The sequence below is a fragment of the Lentinus tigrinus genome (genome assembly GCF_003813185.1).
Source record: "Lentinus tigrinus ALCF2SS1-7 unplaced genomic scaffold L226scaffold_14, whole genome shotgun sequence".
Taxonomy (NCBI): domain Eukaryota; kingdom Fungi; phylum Basidiomycota; class Agaricomycetes; order Polyporales; family Polyporaceae; genus Lentinus; species Lentinus tigrinus.
In genome coordinates, this window is record NW_027137923.1 from 243568 (window position 1) to 255209 (window position 11642).

The following is an 11642-nucleotide window of genomic DNA, read 5'->3' on the forward strand; positions in this document are numbered from 1 at the left end:
CATCTCGTTCGTGTAGCGTTGTAATGGCAGTGCCGTTTTCGTCATCTTCAAGAGATGGTCCGATGAACGACCGTCCAGATTCAACCTCGTGAGTACGCATACGCACAAACGACGGTCCCATGCCAGCATAATATTCGCTTCCGCTTGTGGTGCTAGGTCATCCGGGGAATTGACGTCGTCGAGTGAATCCCGTTCCTACCCCCACAGCTGACGTTGACATGGTGCAGAGTGATCATGAGATCACCCCGACTTTCTGCCTCTTCAGGAAGTGCGTATGCCGTCCTCAGGTTATAGTGCCAAGACTGACGTCCAATTGTCGTTGTTGACACCGCGGTTCGCTGCCGCGAAGCTCTCGGTGTCGATGGTCCACACAACTCCACAACCTTGGCACATACGATGAGCTTCTCCCTGTCAAATACGGCAGGCCCTCGGACGAATACACTCACTCTTCTCCTCCACGAGACCAAGCTGTGGTTACGCGCAGCCCCGGTGACGGTTTTCGATGATGTCACAGTACAGCAGCAGCCTCCGATGGGTGCCCTAAGCGAGAGCTCCCTGTATTGCCATCGTACAAGGTACTCTGGGCACCCCGAAGGAAGGAACAGCTTTGCGGTACCAAAGGCTTCGCGAGGCAGTCAAGAGTGCGGAGGTTACTTGGCAGTATGGCGGTGCGCGCTTGGCAGGTGTCACCAAGCTCAGCTCACGACATCTTCCCTGCGTTCCGCTTGCCTGAACGTGGGTGCTAGTGCGGAAGAGAGACGGAGCTCCTGGCGTGTACGACCACAACAGGAGCCTCGATGCTTGCCAGCGGACGAGATGAGGCTGAAGAGTGCAAGAGACGGTGGCCAGATCTCTGAGGGAAGGAACGTGCGCCGTTATCTTATCGGCCGGGCTGCGGCGGAGATCCTCGGAACGGCACCCGATTGGCGGACAGGCTTCAGGGCCGGCCCCGAAGCTGGCTGGACTGAGGCGCGTATCTGGAGATTGGACTCCTCCGAGAGACGCCACAGATCCGTTAACTATGACACAAGCTCTGCATACCTTCGCCTCCTGCCTCCTCCCCCGCCCTCCTCCCTCCGCCGCCGCGGCTTGTCTCTTGCTTTCACTATCTCCTTTGCGTTACTCTCCCCCTTGCTGATTCTCTCTGTCACGACTTCACGCGTTTTGCATGGCTGTGACTCCTATCGGGCCTCTTCTCAAGACTACCTTTGAAGTAGGCACGCTCCGGACCAATCTGGGGCATATGGACGCTGACATTCCCCCCGCCGTTTGCTGCAGTCTATCCTTGAGGTCTTCCTCATATGTTTTGCGGGCTACATCCTTGCCAGGAAGGGTGTTCTCGATAGGGCAACGCAGAAGGTACGTTCCATTCCTTTCGGGGACTACTGTTTCGCGATGGGGCAAGTGTGGAGCAGACGCTGCGAGGCGCAAGAGCACAGCATACGCCAGGAAACTACTGGGTTACTCTGTGCAAGTTGAGCGACCATCAGGACATTGCGTTCATCTGCCAGAGTAGGCTAGGTACCGCCGCCGCAGACACTGGACCGCACCACCGACACGAACGTCATGCGAGGTGCAGTGGGAAACCTGCGTCGAGTATTGCTCCACCTCGCGTTTGATGGCTGCGGGCATACTCCCTACTGCGCCGGCGATCTGCTTCGCTGCTGCTGCGCCCCGGTAGCGTTTTTCCTGAAAACCCACTCCTGAAAAACCACAGACATAGGCTAACACAGCCAATCCGGTAGAAACTCAACCGCCTCAATGTCTCGATATTCACGCCATCCCTGCTCTTCTCCAAGGTCGCGTTCTTCCTGTCACCAGGTACGTGGTCCGCGTCGTTGCGTGAATACACCTCGCTGAATCGATTGATAGCGAAACTGCGCGAGCTATGGATCATACCTATCTTCTTCGTGCTCACTACGGTGGTCTCCGCGATAGTCGCTTACATCTTCGGCAGTCTCATGCGGCTCAAGAAGTCACAAAGGTTGGTCCTGAAGCTTTGTGTAATCTATACGTTCATTATGGCTGACTTGCTTTATCAGATCATTCGCTATCGCCTCGTCCATGTTCATGAACTCTAACTCTCTGCCTATCGCGCTCATGCAGAGTCTTGTCGTCACTGTTCCTGGTCTGAAGTGGGAGGATGATGACAACAATGATGCCATGGTCGGCCGAGCTCTGACCTACCTTGTATTGTACTCGACCCTAGGCATGGTGGTAAGTGTTCAATCACATTGGTGCACCATTTATGCAACGTTCTCATTCATACTAGGTCCGTTGGAGCTACGGCGTGCGTCTGCTGTCACAAGCAGATCCGGAGTCTATCGAGACCGAAGCTGAGGTCGCCGAAGCTGGCGAAGCCAGTCCCTTGGTCAGCCCTGGCGAGGTACCGTTCCCGCCGTCGGCTGCGGAGGAGCAGCTGTTGCGCCACCAAAACGTCTCTACGCCCTCCATTGCCTCAGAGGACTCGCAGACCGTAACCCAGGGAAAGCTCAATCCCAACGTGTCTGTCGAGGAAGTGAGCGGTCGCAAGTTCTTCTACTCGTTCCCCAACACCCCGAGCACGCGCACTACACTGTTGCCCCAGGCGTCAAGTTCCGGCACGACAACGGAGTACGAGGACGACGAGGAAGACGACGACGAGGAGGATCTCCCTGCGGGTCGTCGGACACGCACCGAGCCCTCTACCTCCAAGTTCCAGTCGCGCGTGCGCCGCCTCAAGCACCGCGTACACAAATTCTGGAAGGGCTTCCGGGAGTTCATGACCGTTCCGCTCTGGGCCGCGATCGCCTCTCTCATCGTCGCCTGCATCCGTCCCCTACAGCACGCACTCGAGGAGCACCTGCCCCCCGTCAAGAACGCCATCGCCTCAGCCGGAGACTGCTCCATCCCCATCACGCTCGTCGTCCTCGGCGCGTACTTCTACACGCCGCCAGACCCCGAGGAGAAGGCGCGGCGCGGGCGGGACGAGCGGCTGCCCGAGCACAGTCGGCAGCAGGTGGCACGGAGCGCGTCGCGGGCGTCGCTGTTCGACAGCGTGCGGGAGATGTTCTCGATGAAGAGCATGAAGGGCAAGGGCAGCGCGCGGGCGCTGGGGGCGTCGGCGGCGAAGGAGGCACGCCCGGGCGAGACGAAGACGGTCGTTGTGGCGATTATGTCGCGCATGATCATCACGCCGCTCGTGCTGCTGCCGTTGATGGTGCTGTCGACAAAGTACGACTTGCAGAAGGTGTTTGATGAGTGCGTGTTTTCTTTTCTTTGCTCTTGGTGGTGTGAGTTGACTCGTTGTGCTGACGTGACCGTTATAGCCCGGTGTTCGTGGTGTCGAACGTGCTGCTCATCGCTTCGCCGCCTGCGCTCACGCTTGCGCAGATCACGCAGGCCGCGTCCGGGGACGCGTTCGAGAGGCTCATCAGCCGGACGATCTTCTGGTCGTATTGCGCCGTTACCCCGCCGTCGACGATCATCTTCGTCGTCATCGGGCTCATTCTCTCCAAATTGTAGCCTGTAGGTAGTCGTATCCTGTCTCTCTCTTGTGTTGTTTTCATCACGGTGTTTTTGTGCTTTTCATCTCTCTCCACCTGGGCTGGGGGAGAATGCATTATCATTGTTGTTCGTGAATCATTGCTATTGCCATTTGTTGGTCGATACCGATACCGATACCGATACACGTACGTAAGTATACATTTGTAGACTCTGCCGTTTGCGGACAGCATGGTTATGCATTAGCACGGGTCCCGTGGGGTCATTGCTTGCACGGTTGATTTGATTGATAGACACGTACGCACCCCATTATCACTCGTACTCATATACTCGAACTTGGCGAGCTTTGTATCTGTATATCCCAGTGTAATGTACCCAGTCGCTCTTCGAATCGCTTGCCGCACTGCTGGAACCTCCGGACATACTTATACTTAGATCGACGTGGAGTCGACCCGTCCACCTCCGTCCGCCTTCCCGAATCCCTGTGTACACGCGCAGTGCAGTACCACTAATAGCGTGCGGACTCCGGCGGATAGTGTGGAGATGCAGATTGGGGTGCAGATAGCACTGCTGCCCGGGAACTCACGAGTACTGGATAGTTGCCGGACGAACTCGCAAACTGCACGCCGGTGTCGATGGGTCCTTTCACACCGACAAGTGATATCTGTAAGCGCATCCGCAAGGATGGCGACTTGGACATCCTTGTCATCCCGCACCGAGTCTTCGCAATCCACAAGCCGCAAGGAGTCCTAGCTGACGCAGCTACGAGCGCTCAGTCACGATCCAGATATCGGGGGCGAGGCTCGAGGCACAGTCATGCGCACAGCCACAAGGCACTAGCCAGGAGAGGCAATCCAGAAGCACCCAGATACGGAACGGCTCGAGAACATTCGCTACCCTCCGAGAACCTACGCCACTCGTCGTCGCGCATGCGGTGACTGAGCAGGTGTGTGTCGGATTGTCCTGGTCTCGCCACGTCGACGATGAGTCGATGACGCGCCTCCTCCGCGCGCGGTATAAGAACTGCGCGGGCGCGGCAGCCATGTTTTCTCCCCATCCCGCCCCAAGTCGAGTTCGCTCTTGACAAGAAACCTCGAAGTACTCACCGCTTCAGCTGTGCTCTTGCTCAACGACCCGCTCGTACTCCTCGCCCTCGTCGTACAATCTCCCACAAGTTTGAACGTTTGAACACCATGTCGAGCCCCATCGCCATCTCGTCCTCGCGCACCCGGGCCCAGCCCGCCGCATCCAACGTGGCGCGCTCCCTCCCCGGCGACTCGACGCATCACCAAACGGGCTTGTACGTACCTGTGCACAGGCGGAACCCATCCGCGTCCTCTGCGACGTCCGCGCCTTCGTCGTTCTTCCGCGACTCCAGCGCGTTCCTCTCGCCCAACCCGCGCCGTGCGCGCTCCAAGGGGCCGTCCGCCTCCCGGGCGCGCTCCGTCTCTCCTCTCCCCGCGCGTGAGCGTCATTATCATGCCAATGGTACGTGTTCAGATTCTGCGACTGTCAGCCAATCCTCGAGCGCGGAACTGACAATTGGCCACGCACCTGCAGCATTCGACGCGCCTCGCTCGCCCAAGTCTCCCATCACCCCTCTCACCCCACTCACCACTCGCACCGACGAGAATATACCCCAAGACTCATCCAAGATACCCCGAGTTTATGCACTCACCGAGCTGCTCGCGCTCGCACACGCTCCTTCTTCCTCCACCGCCCTCTCGCCCTCCCAACGTGCCCAACTCGACGCCCACATCCCCTTCATGACCCGCAAGTCCTCGTCCTCCAACCGCAACCCCAAGTCCTCTCCTTCTCCCTCGTCCTCCCCCGCACCTGCCGCTAAGCCTCTCGATGGCCCAACCCAAACCCAGCCTCAGAAGAAGGCGGAGCAGCAGCAGCGCCGCCGCCGCTCGGGCCGCAAGGCCCCGAACGCGAGCCTCAAGACGCGCGTGCCCGCCGACTCTATCGAGGACCGGCGCCGGCGCCACGCGAACGCGTACGGGGCGGGCTGGGGGTGGCCCGCGGGGCCGCTCGACGGGAGCCGGAACGTGCTCGGGTTCGAGAGCCAGAGCCGCAGCTGGAGGGCGGCGCCGCTCGTCGCTGCTGCTCCTGTGTGAGCGGAAGTGCCGCCTCTCGAGTGGCGAACGCTGTGTTGCATGCGTGTGTGATGCGGGAGTTGGACCTTTGGAAGAATCGGAAATTATGACGGGAATGCGCCGCTGCCTCTCGCCGCTTGCTGGTGGAAGTTGGGGTTGGGAGGCGGCGGGAGCGTAATTGTACGGTAGGATAGTGATGATAATGTCAACCAATCGTTCGATACGGTACCGGTGTGCATAACTTGCGTGCGTGTGGTTTGCGGCGACAGGCTTTGACAGTGCGGCGAGGTTGGGCACTGCGCAGGGACGCATGGAAGGTGGACGTCAGACGGTCGGAAGCAGAGGCAGTGGCAAGCAGCCGAGGACACTGATCGTTGGATATCTTGTCGAGTACGTTACTGCACGCACGGCACCAGGCCAGGAGGCACACGGGCGGCCGGATGTGAGTTAGCCGTGCGGTTTGGAAGGCTTCGGTGGCGGCGCAAGGTGCGGCGAGCGTCGCCGCATGCGGACCGCTGGGATAGTTGGCAGATGGGATAGCGCATGCGGAGCGAGCTTGAAGCCCGTCAGCCGACAGCGGGCGGTCAGGATTATCGCCGTTGCGTATTGTAAAGCCTGCCGGTGAGAACGAGAACCAAGATGGTCGGTCTGCATTGGGCAGGAGCGGCGACGCAGAAGTGGTTCTTGACAGCGGCGACGCGGCGTTTACACAAGTAGAGCGGCGTTAGGATGCATGAATCGCACCGGACCCGGCTGCGCCGACCACACAAGACCAGCCTCATGACGAGCAGGAACATAGAGGGCCGAGGTGGCTTTTCATCCTGGTCAGCAATGAGGTGTATGACACGTGTTCATGAAGGGAATCCAATGAGAACGTGTGGCACTCATCTCGGGCACCGGGCCTAGTGTCGATGTCTCCATAAAACGTAGCACGGGTCTAAGGGAGCTTATAATGTATGAAGCTGCAAAACTTATGAGCATGTATTGATGTGTTAAATTGTCTTACTCAATGCCTCGACGTTGGTGGTTTGAGAGAGAGAGCGCATATATGTACTCTACACCCTTGGAATGGCGGAGCTTCCAATCTACATTGGGCCAACCTCATGATGTAGGGCTACCCCATCCGTTTGGTTCAAGCACCGCTTTCGTGTGGCAAATACACTCTCATGAGGAAACTCTACAAGTTGCTAGGACCGGCACGCACATGCGGTGACCCTATCGACCCGTTCTTCACGAAGTTCATCACTCACAATCGGATCAAAGAAAGGTGGATTCAACATGGGAATGCACTACGTACAGGCACTCGGTATGTCCAGTGCGTCCATGGGTGTCGAAGCTTGAGCACTAACGGCACGAGAGCATCACCAAACCCTGTCCAAAGCTTCTTGCTGGAAGTCGCAAGTAAGATTTTGTCAGCCATGGGAAAACGACTTCCGGAAGCAGCGCACGGAGGTGCTCCAGTAGCGATGTAACAGAGACAAGCGACTATACCAATCGCTTCACTTCCTTGCCCTTCTCCTCCACGATCTCCTTGACCTCCTCTGCCTTCTCCTCTACAACAGCCTTGGCCACCTGCGCAGACTCTTCGGCACTCCGGACCACCTCCTTCGCACGAACCTCCGCCTGAGACTGGACCTGCGCCCGCCGCCAGCCCAGCGTCTCGCGCAACTTCAAGCCCGTCGTCTCCTCGACCTTCCCAACGAGGTTCGCAACGCCCTCGGAGAACGTCTCACGACCGTTCTGCGTCGCATCCTTGACGCGCTCCCACGTCATCGCGCTGTGCGCCTTCGCGATCTCGTGCTTCTCGGCGAGAGTCGGGAAGTGCGTCTCCTCGAGCGAGCCAAGGTAGGACGAGACATTGTGTGACGTCTTGGGGAGGAAGTGGTTGAGGGAGAGGATGAGGAGCGCAGGAGGGAGCGTGAGTCGCCAGAATATACGGTTGCGTGCGAGGACGGAGCCGGTGAGAGTTGCGACGCCGACGTAGAGGATGCCCGGGGTGAGGGGTTCGTCGGGGGCGACGAGCGACTTGACTCTATCTGAACGTAGTGAATGGCCGCGTTTAGGTTTCAGTGAGATGAAAGAAAAAGTATACGACGCACTTTCAACTGCCTGCTCTACGCCAATCCATCGTGACACCACTGTCTGCACTCTCGCGTGCGCGTCGAGGTACGTGTCCGTCAGCGCGCGGCGTGCAACGCCAATCTGCTTCTCAAGTTCGGACGGTGTCTCGACCAAGACGACCTCGGGTTCCGGAATGGGGTAGATGGGCAGCTAGAAAAACCCTTCCGGTGAGGCAGACACATTAGAGACAGCACTAGGAAACGCACCTTATCGCGTGCCTCATGCACGCCCACCGCAACCGCAGCCGCCGCCAAGCCCCTCCTGCTCTATGCCGCCGTTGAGAACTTGTAATTTCTAGGTTGACCTGAGACGTACCGCAAGTAACCTGAGCATCGAGTATGATTGTTTGCGAGGCCCTCATAGACGCGCATGACGCCTGCAGGGGCTGCCGGCTCGGGATATGCCGGAGCAACACCCGAGGTCCGCCCAGTTTGGAAAGTCATGGTGTGTCCAAAGTGGTCGGGACTGGTCCCCCAGGCAAGGTGGTCATTCCAAGGGTGGCCGCCCGGCGCTTCTAAGGCGCCAAAAACCTACCCAGGATCCCCGAGGCAAGGTGGTCATTCCAAGGGTGGCCGCCCGGCGCTTCTAAGGCGCCAAAAACCTACCCAGGGTCGCCGCCAGGATCGTTCATCTTATCCCATCTTATCTGGTCTTATCTCATCTTATCATGCACGTGCACGTCCTTTGAGCGCGAGTGTGTGAGCGTCTATCTGGCTCATGGGGTTAGGGCTGAAGTGGTCTGGGGGACCAGTCCCGACCACTTTGGACACACCCTTGGAATGGCGGAGCTTCCCCGGTCCCGATTTGTTTGGATGGACGCCGTGAAGCTTAAGTACTTAAGTGGTGTGGGTGACCAGTCCCGACCACTTCGGACACACCCCCCGAAGAGTACCTGCAGTTCATGGGAAAGTACCTTCCATATAGAAAGTGCATCCCTTCCATATAGAAAGCTATAATAGGATGCACTTCACTCACTTCACTACAACGGGAGCATCCTTTCCTCCTGACCAATACCCCGCGGAAACGTTAGCATCATTCAGTTTCACGAGGTCAGATATTCCACATTTGTGGAGTAAGTAAACTTCGAGGAAAGTCTCATTTAGGCAAGTTGGAGTTGCTTGTAGGCCTTTCATGGGAAGTATAAGGGTGTTACAGGTAAAGTTTTAGGTTCAATAAATTCCTTACTTTCAGTAACTTGATCTCTGATTCTTTGCTATCCGGAGAAAGAATACTTTCTTTGCAGTGCTTTTTGAAAGGCACGCTTGAGTGCTTGCGACAATATCAAGCGGAGGCTCAGTCGCGCTCAATGCTTTAGAAGATAAATAAGCCACCAAGGGCTGTGAGCACCCCAACACCATCCCTGTGGAACCCGCAGCCGATACCTCGTCCAGCTCTAGCTCTCAACACTTTGGGCAACTCTCTGCGGCTCAGTGACCACCACCACCCAATGTCCATGGACAGGGAGTACTTCTTCATCCCGACGGTGCACTTGCGTCGCTCACCCTTTCGACCGCATGAAGTTGGAATCCCCATCCAGTATCTGCAGTCAGGTGAGTTATCATTTCTCCTGTATCGGACATTACATGGTGCACTGAGCTCTCGCTGAAAGCTGCCTCATCATCGTACTTGGGGACGCCTGTGACACAACCCTTGGCGACCAAGGGGCCTCGTCCTCCAGCCGTGAGGATTGCCGTAAGTGGGCAATAGGTCGTAGCCACACCATCGCTGACACTCATGGCTTATGGGTGTAGTGCGTCTCGTGCCGCCATGCGAGCAGGAAGTGCAGCGAGCGCAGGCCCTGTGAACGGTGCATCCAGCGCGGTATAGCTGACACTTGCGTCAATGCTCCAAGTGCGAAAGGCAAGAAAGTCGTAGACGCACCGTCTACGATTGCCGCAAACGCTGATCCAGGCCTGATCAACGATGGTGTGTCTTCTGTCCTATCGCGTATAGGAACCGGCGAAAAGCTGAAGCGGTGTCCAGGGCCCTCAATGTACCTCCTGTTGTCGACTCCTCGACCAAGAGAGCTGAACCTCCGCAGGGTGCGGACGTAGGACCCGAGGCACCCATTGGAGTCAAGCCAGACCCAACTCTTTACACATACTGTCACGGTCTGTGGACCAGCACCCCCTTTTTCGCCCCTCCTGGAAGTTCCAGTTTCCTCTTTCAGACCCTTTCCTATCTTGGACACCCCCTTTTTGGATCCCCTGAACCCCATTCCCGTGACCTCATGCTCCGTTCCCGTGACCGTATGCTTCATTCCCGCAGTTACATCCCCTTTACCATGTGTTTTCCCGCCCTTTTGTCTTCCACCCGCGCAGCCTCGTTCCCCTTCCCATGTGATCCCCTTCCACTAGCACGTGATTGTCTTGCACTGGCACGTGATTCTCTAGAGCAGAGTAGTATATAAGGCCCCCCTCAGCGCTTACCTAGTCCCCATCTCGACCTCCTGGTCATTGGGACTAGGTGTGTATCTACCCCCTGTACTCTTCCCCCTCTCCGTGCTAATGTATAACCTGGTCATTGGGACTAGTCTGTCGCAGTGCGCTTGAAGACTAGCTATCGTCGACTTTGTGCCTTCGTGCCGGTCATCACTTTGTCCTCCATCGAGTTCATCACCTCTTCTATCCATCTCATTGCTCTTTCGGCTCCTCGCCGCTCGCCCCTCAGGTCGTCGCCGATCGACGCCTGGTGTCTACGCGTCTAGTCGCCGCGACATTAGGTCGAGATCTTCCCCCGGTGCTGACCCTCTGAAAAGAGTGTCCCCATCGCCCGACATCTACGCCCCCCACCCTGGACTGCACCGGCAGACAGCACGCCTGGGATACCATTGATCAAGAACACGTCCATCGACGGAGAGATCCAGAGGACAACGCCTGGTACTGGGACTCCTGTGAGCAGAACCCTTGCCCCAACCGTCACGATCGCCCCGATCGAATCAATCAACAAGCCTACTCCGACGAGTTCATCCCCGTCCCCGACTCTCCCGCTGCAGAGTCCCCAACCACACACTCCCCTCTTCCGAGTACCCCCTCCGACGAACTAGAGGTCGCTGCCCTCATCGCCTTACCCCCATCACCCCTGACTATCCCATCCCGTCCACCGTCAGCGCCACCCGTGATGACGCACCAACCGCAGCAGGGTGCCCCGAACCCAACGGCGGCCCCCCCGGCCAATCCACAGGTTGCTCAACCTGCCCAAGCCCAACAACCTGCACAAGCCGCGCAGGCTGCTCCCGCACAACCCCCCGATCCCACACAACTTCTCCTTCAGTCCATGACCCTCCTCACACAATCCATGACGCAACTCGCCGCTGCTACCGCAACTACTAGCTCAGGCAAGGCTGTGCAGAAGCCCGCTCCGTTCAAGGGAGAACAGGGTGGAGAGGCACGTCGCTTCCTAGCCGCCTTCACGATGTGGGCCATGACGCAAGGCGCATCCCTCAACCACGTCGATGCCGCCGGGAATGCGTTAGGACCTCGGAATGACCAGTGGATCCGCACGGTCCTCTCGTACATGCAAGACGATGCCGCTCTGTGGGCTACTCCGGCCATGGAGGAGCTAACTCTGGGCCACACCCCGTTCAACAACGACTGGAACGAGTTCCGACAGCAGTTCAAGGCTCGCTTCGAGTCAGTGGACGAGGCCGTCGATGCGAAGGAGCGCCTTCGGAAGCTCTGGCAGGGCTCCCTCACCGTCCCCGAATACGCTGCCCGGTTCAACGAACTGGCTGGTCGCACTGGATACTCCGGAGCAGACCTTCGAGACCGGTTCTACGATCACCTCTCCGACGCGATCAAGGACGAGTTGGTGCACACCGCTCGCCCCACCGGGACGCTCGAGGAGCTTATCACTGTCACCGCCGACATCGACGTCCGTGTCCGTCAACGTCGTGCAGAGAAGGCTCGTCAACAGGGACGAACTCCTGCCACCCCCTCG

The 11642-nt window shown here is 58.0% G+C and overlaps 4 protein-coding genes across 4 annotated transcripts; 3 read left to right on the plus strand and 1 right to left on the minus strand.

Moving 5' to 3' along the window:
• Positions 1-1027: 1027 nt before the first annotated feature.
• On the plus strand, positions 1028-3907 carry L226DRAFT_535635 (uncharacterized protein). The gene is made up of 7 exons (XM_067680952.1): positions 1028-1213; positions 1279-1359; positions 1746-1821; positions 1873-1984; positions 2043-2217; positions 2273-3240; positions 3309-3907. The coding sequence occupies exons 1-7, from the start codon at positions 1169-1171 to the stop codon at positions 3502-3504; spliced, it is 1653 nt and encodes a 550-aa protein (XP_067534736.1). The 5' UTR covers positions 1028-1168; the 3' UTR covers positions 3505-3907.
• A 769-nt stretch (positions 3908-4676) lies between these two features.
• On the plus strand, positions 4677-5603 carry L226DRAFT_571623 (uncharacterized protein; the record flags this gene model as incomplete). The annotated part of the gene is made up of 2 exons (XM_067684576.1): positions 4677-4971; positions 5044-5603. 2 exons carry the CDS (start codon positions 4677-4679, stop codon positions 5601-5603), a joined length of 855 nt encoding a protein of 284 aa, XP_067534737.1.
• A 1231-nt stretch (positions 5604-6834) lies between these two features.
• Positions 6835-8054, minus strand: L226DRAFT_509315 (uncharacterized protein). Its single transcript, XM_067678212.1, has 4 exons — positions 8019-8054; positions 7910-7969; positions 7682-7853; positions 6835-7618 (listed from the first exon to the last, which is right to left on the minus strand). Exons 1-4 carry the CDS (start codon positions 8034-8036, stop codon positions 7068-7070), a joined length of 801 nt encoding a protein of 266 aa, XP_067534738.1. The 5' UTR covers positions 8037-8054; the 3' UTR covers positions 6835-7067.
• Positions 8055-10460: 2406 nt separating this feature from the next.
• On the plus strand, positions 10461-11204 carry L226DRAFT_435587 (uncharacterized protein; the record flags this gene model as incomplete). The annotated part of the gene is made up of 1 exon (XM_067674748.1): positions 10461-11204. A coding segment is annotated over one exon (744 nt), but the record flags the coding sequence as incomplete, so codon positions are not given.
• Between the last annotated feature and the right edge of the window lie 438 nt (positions 11205-11642).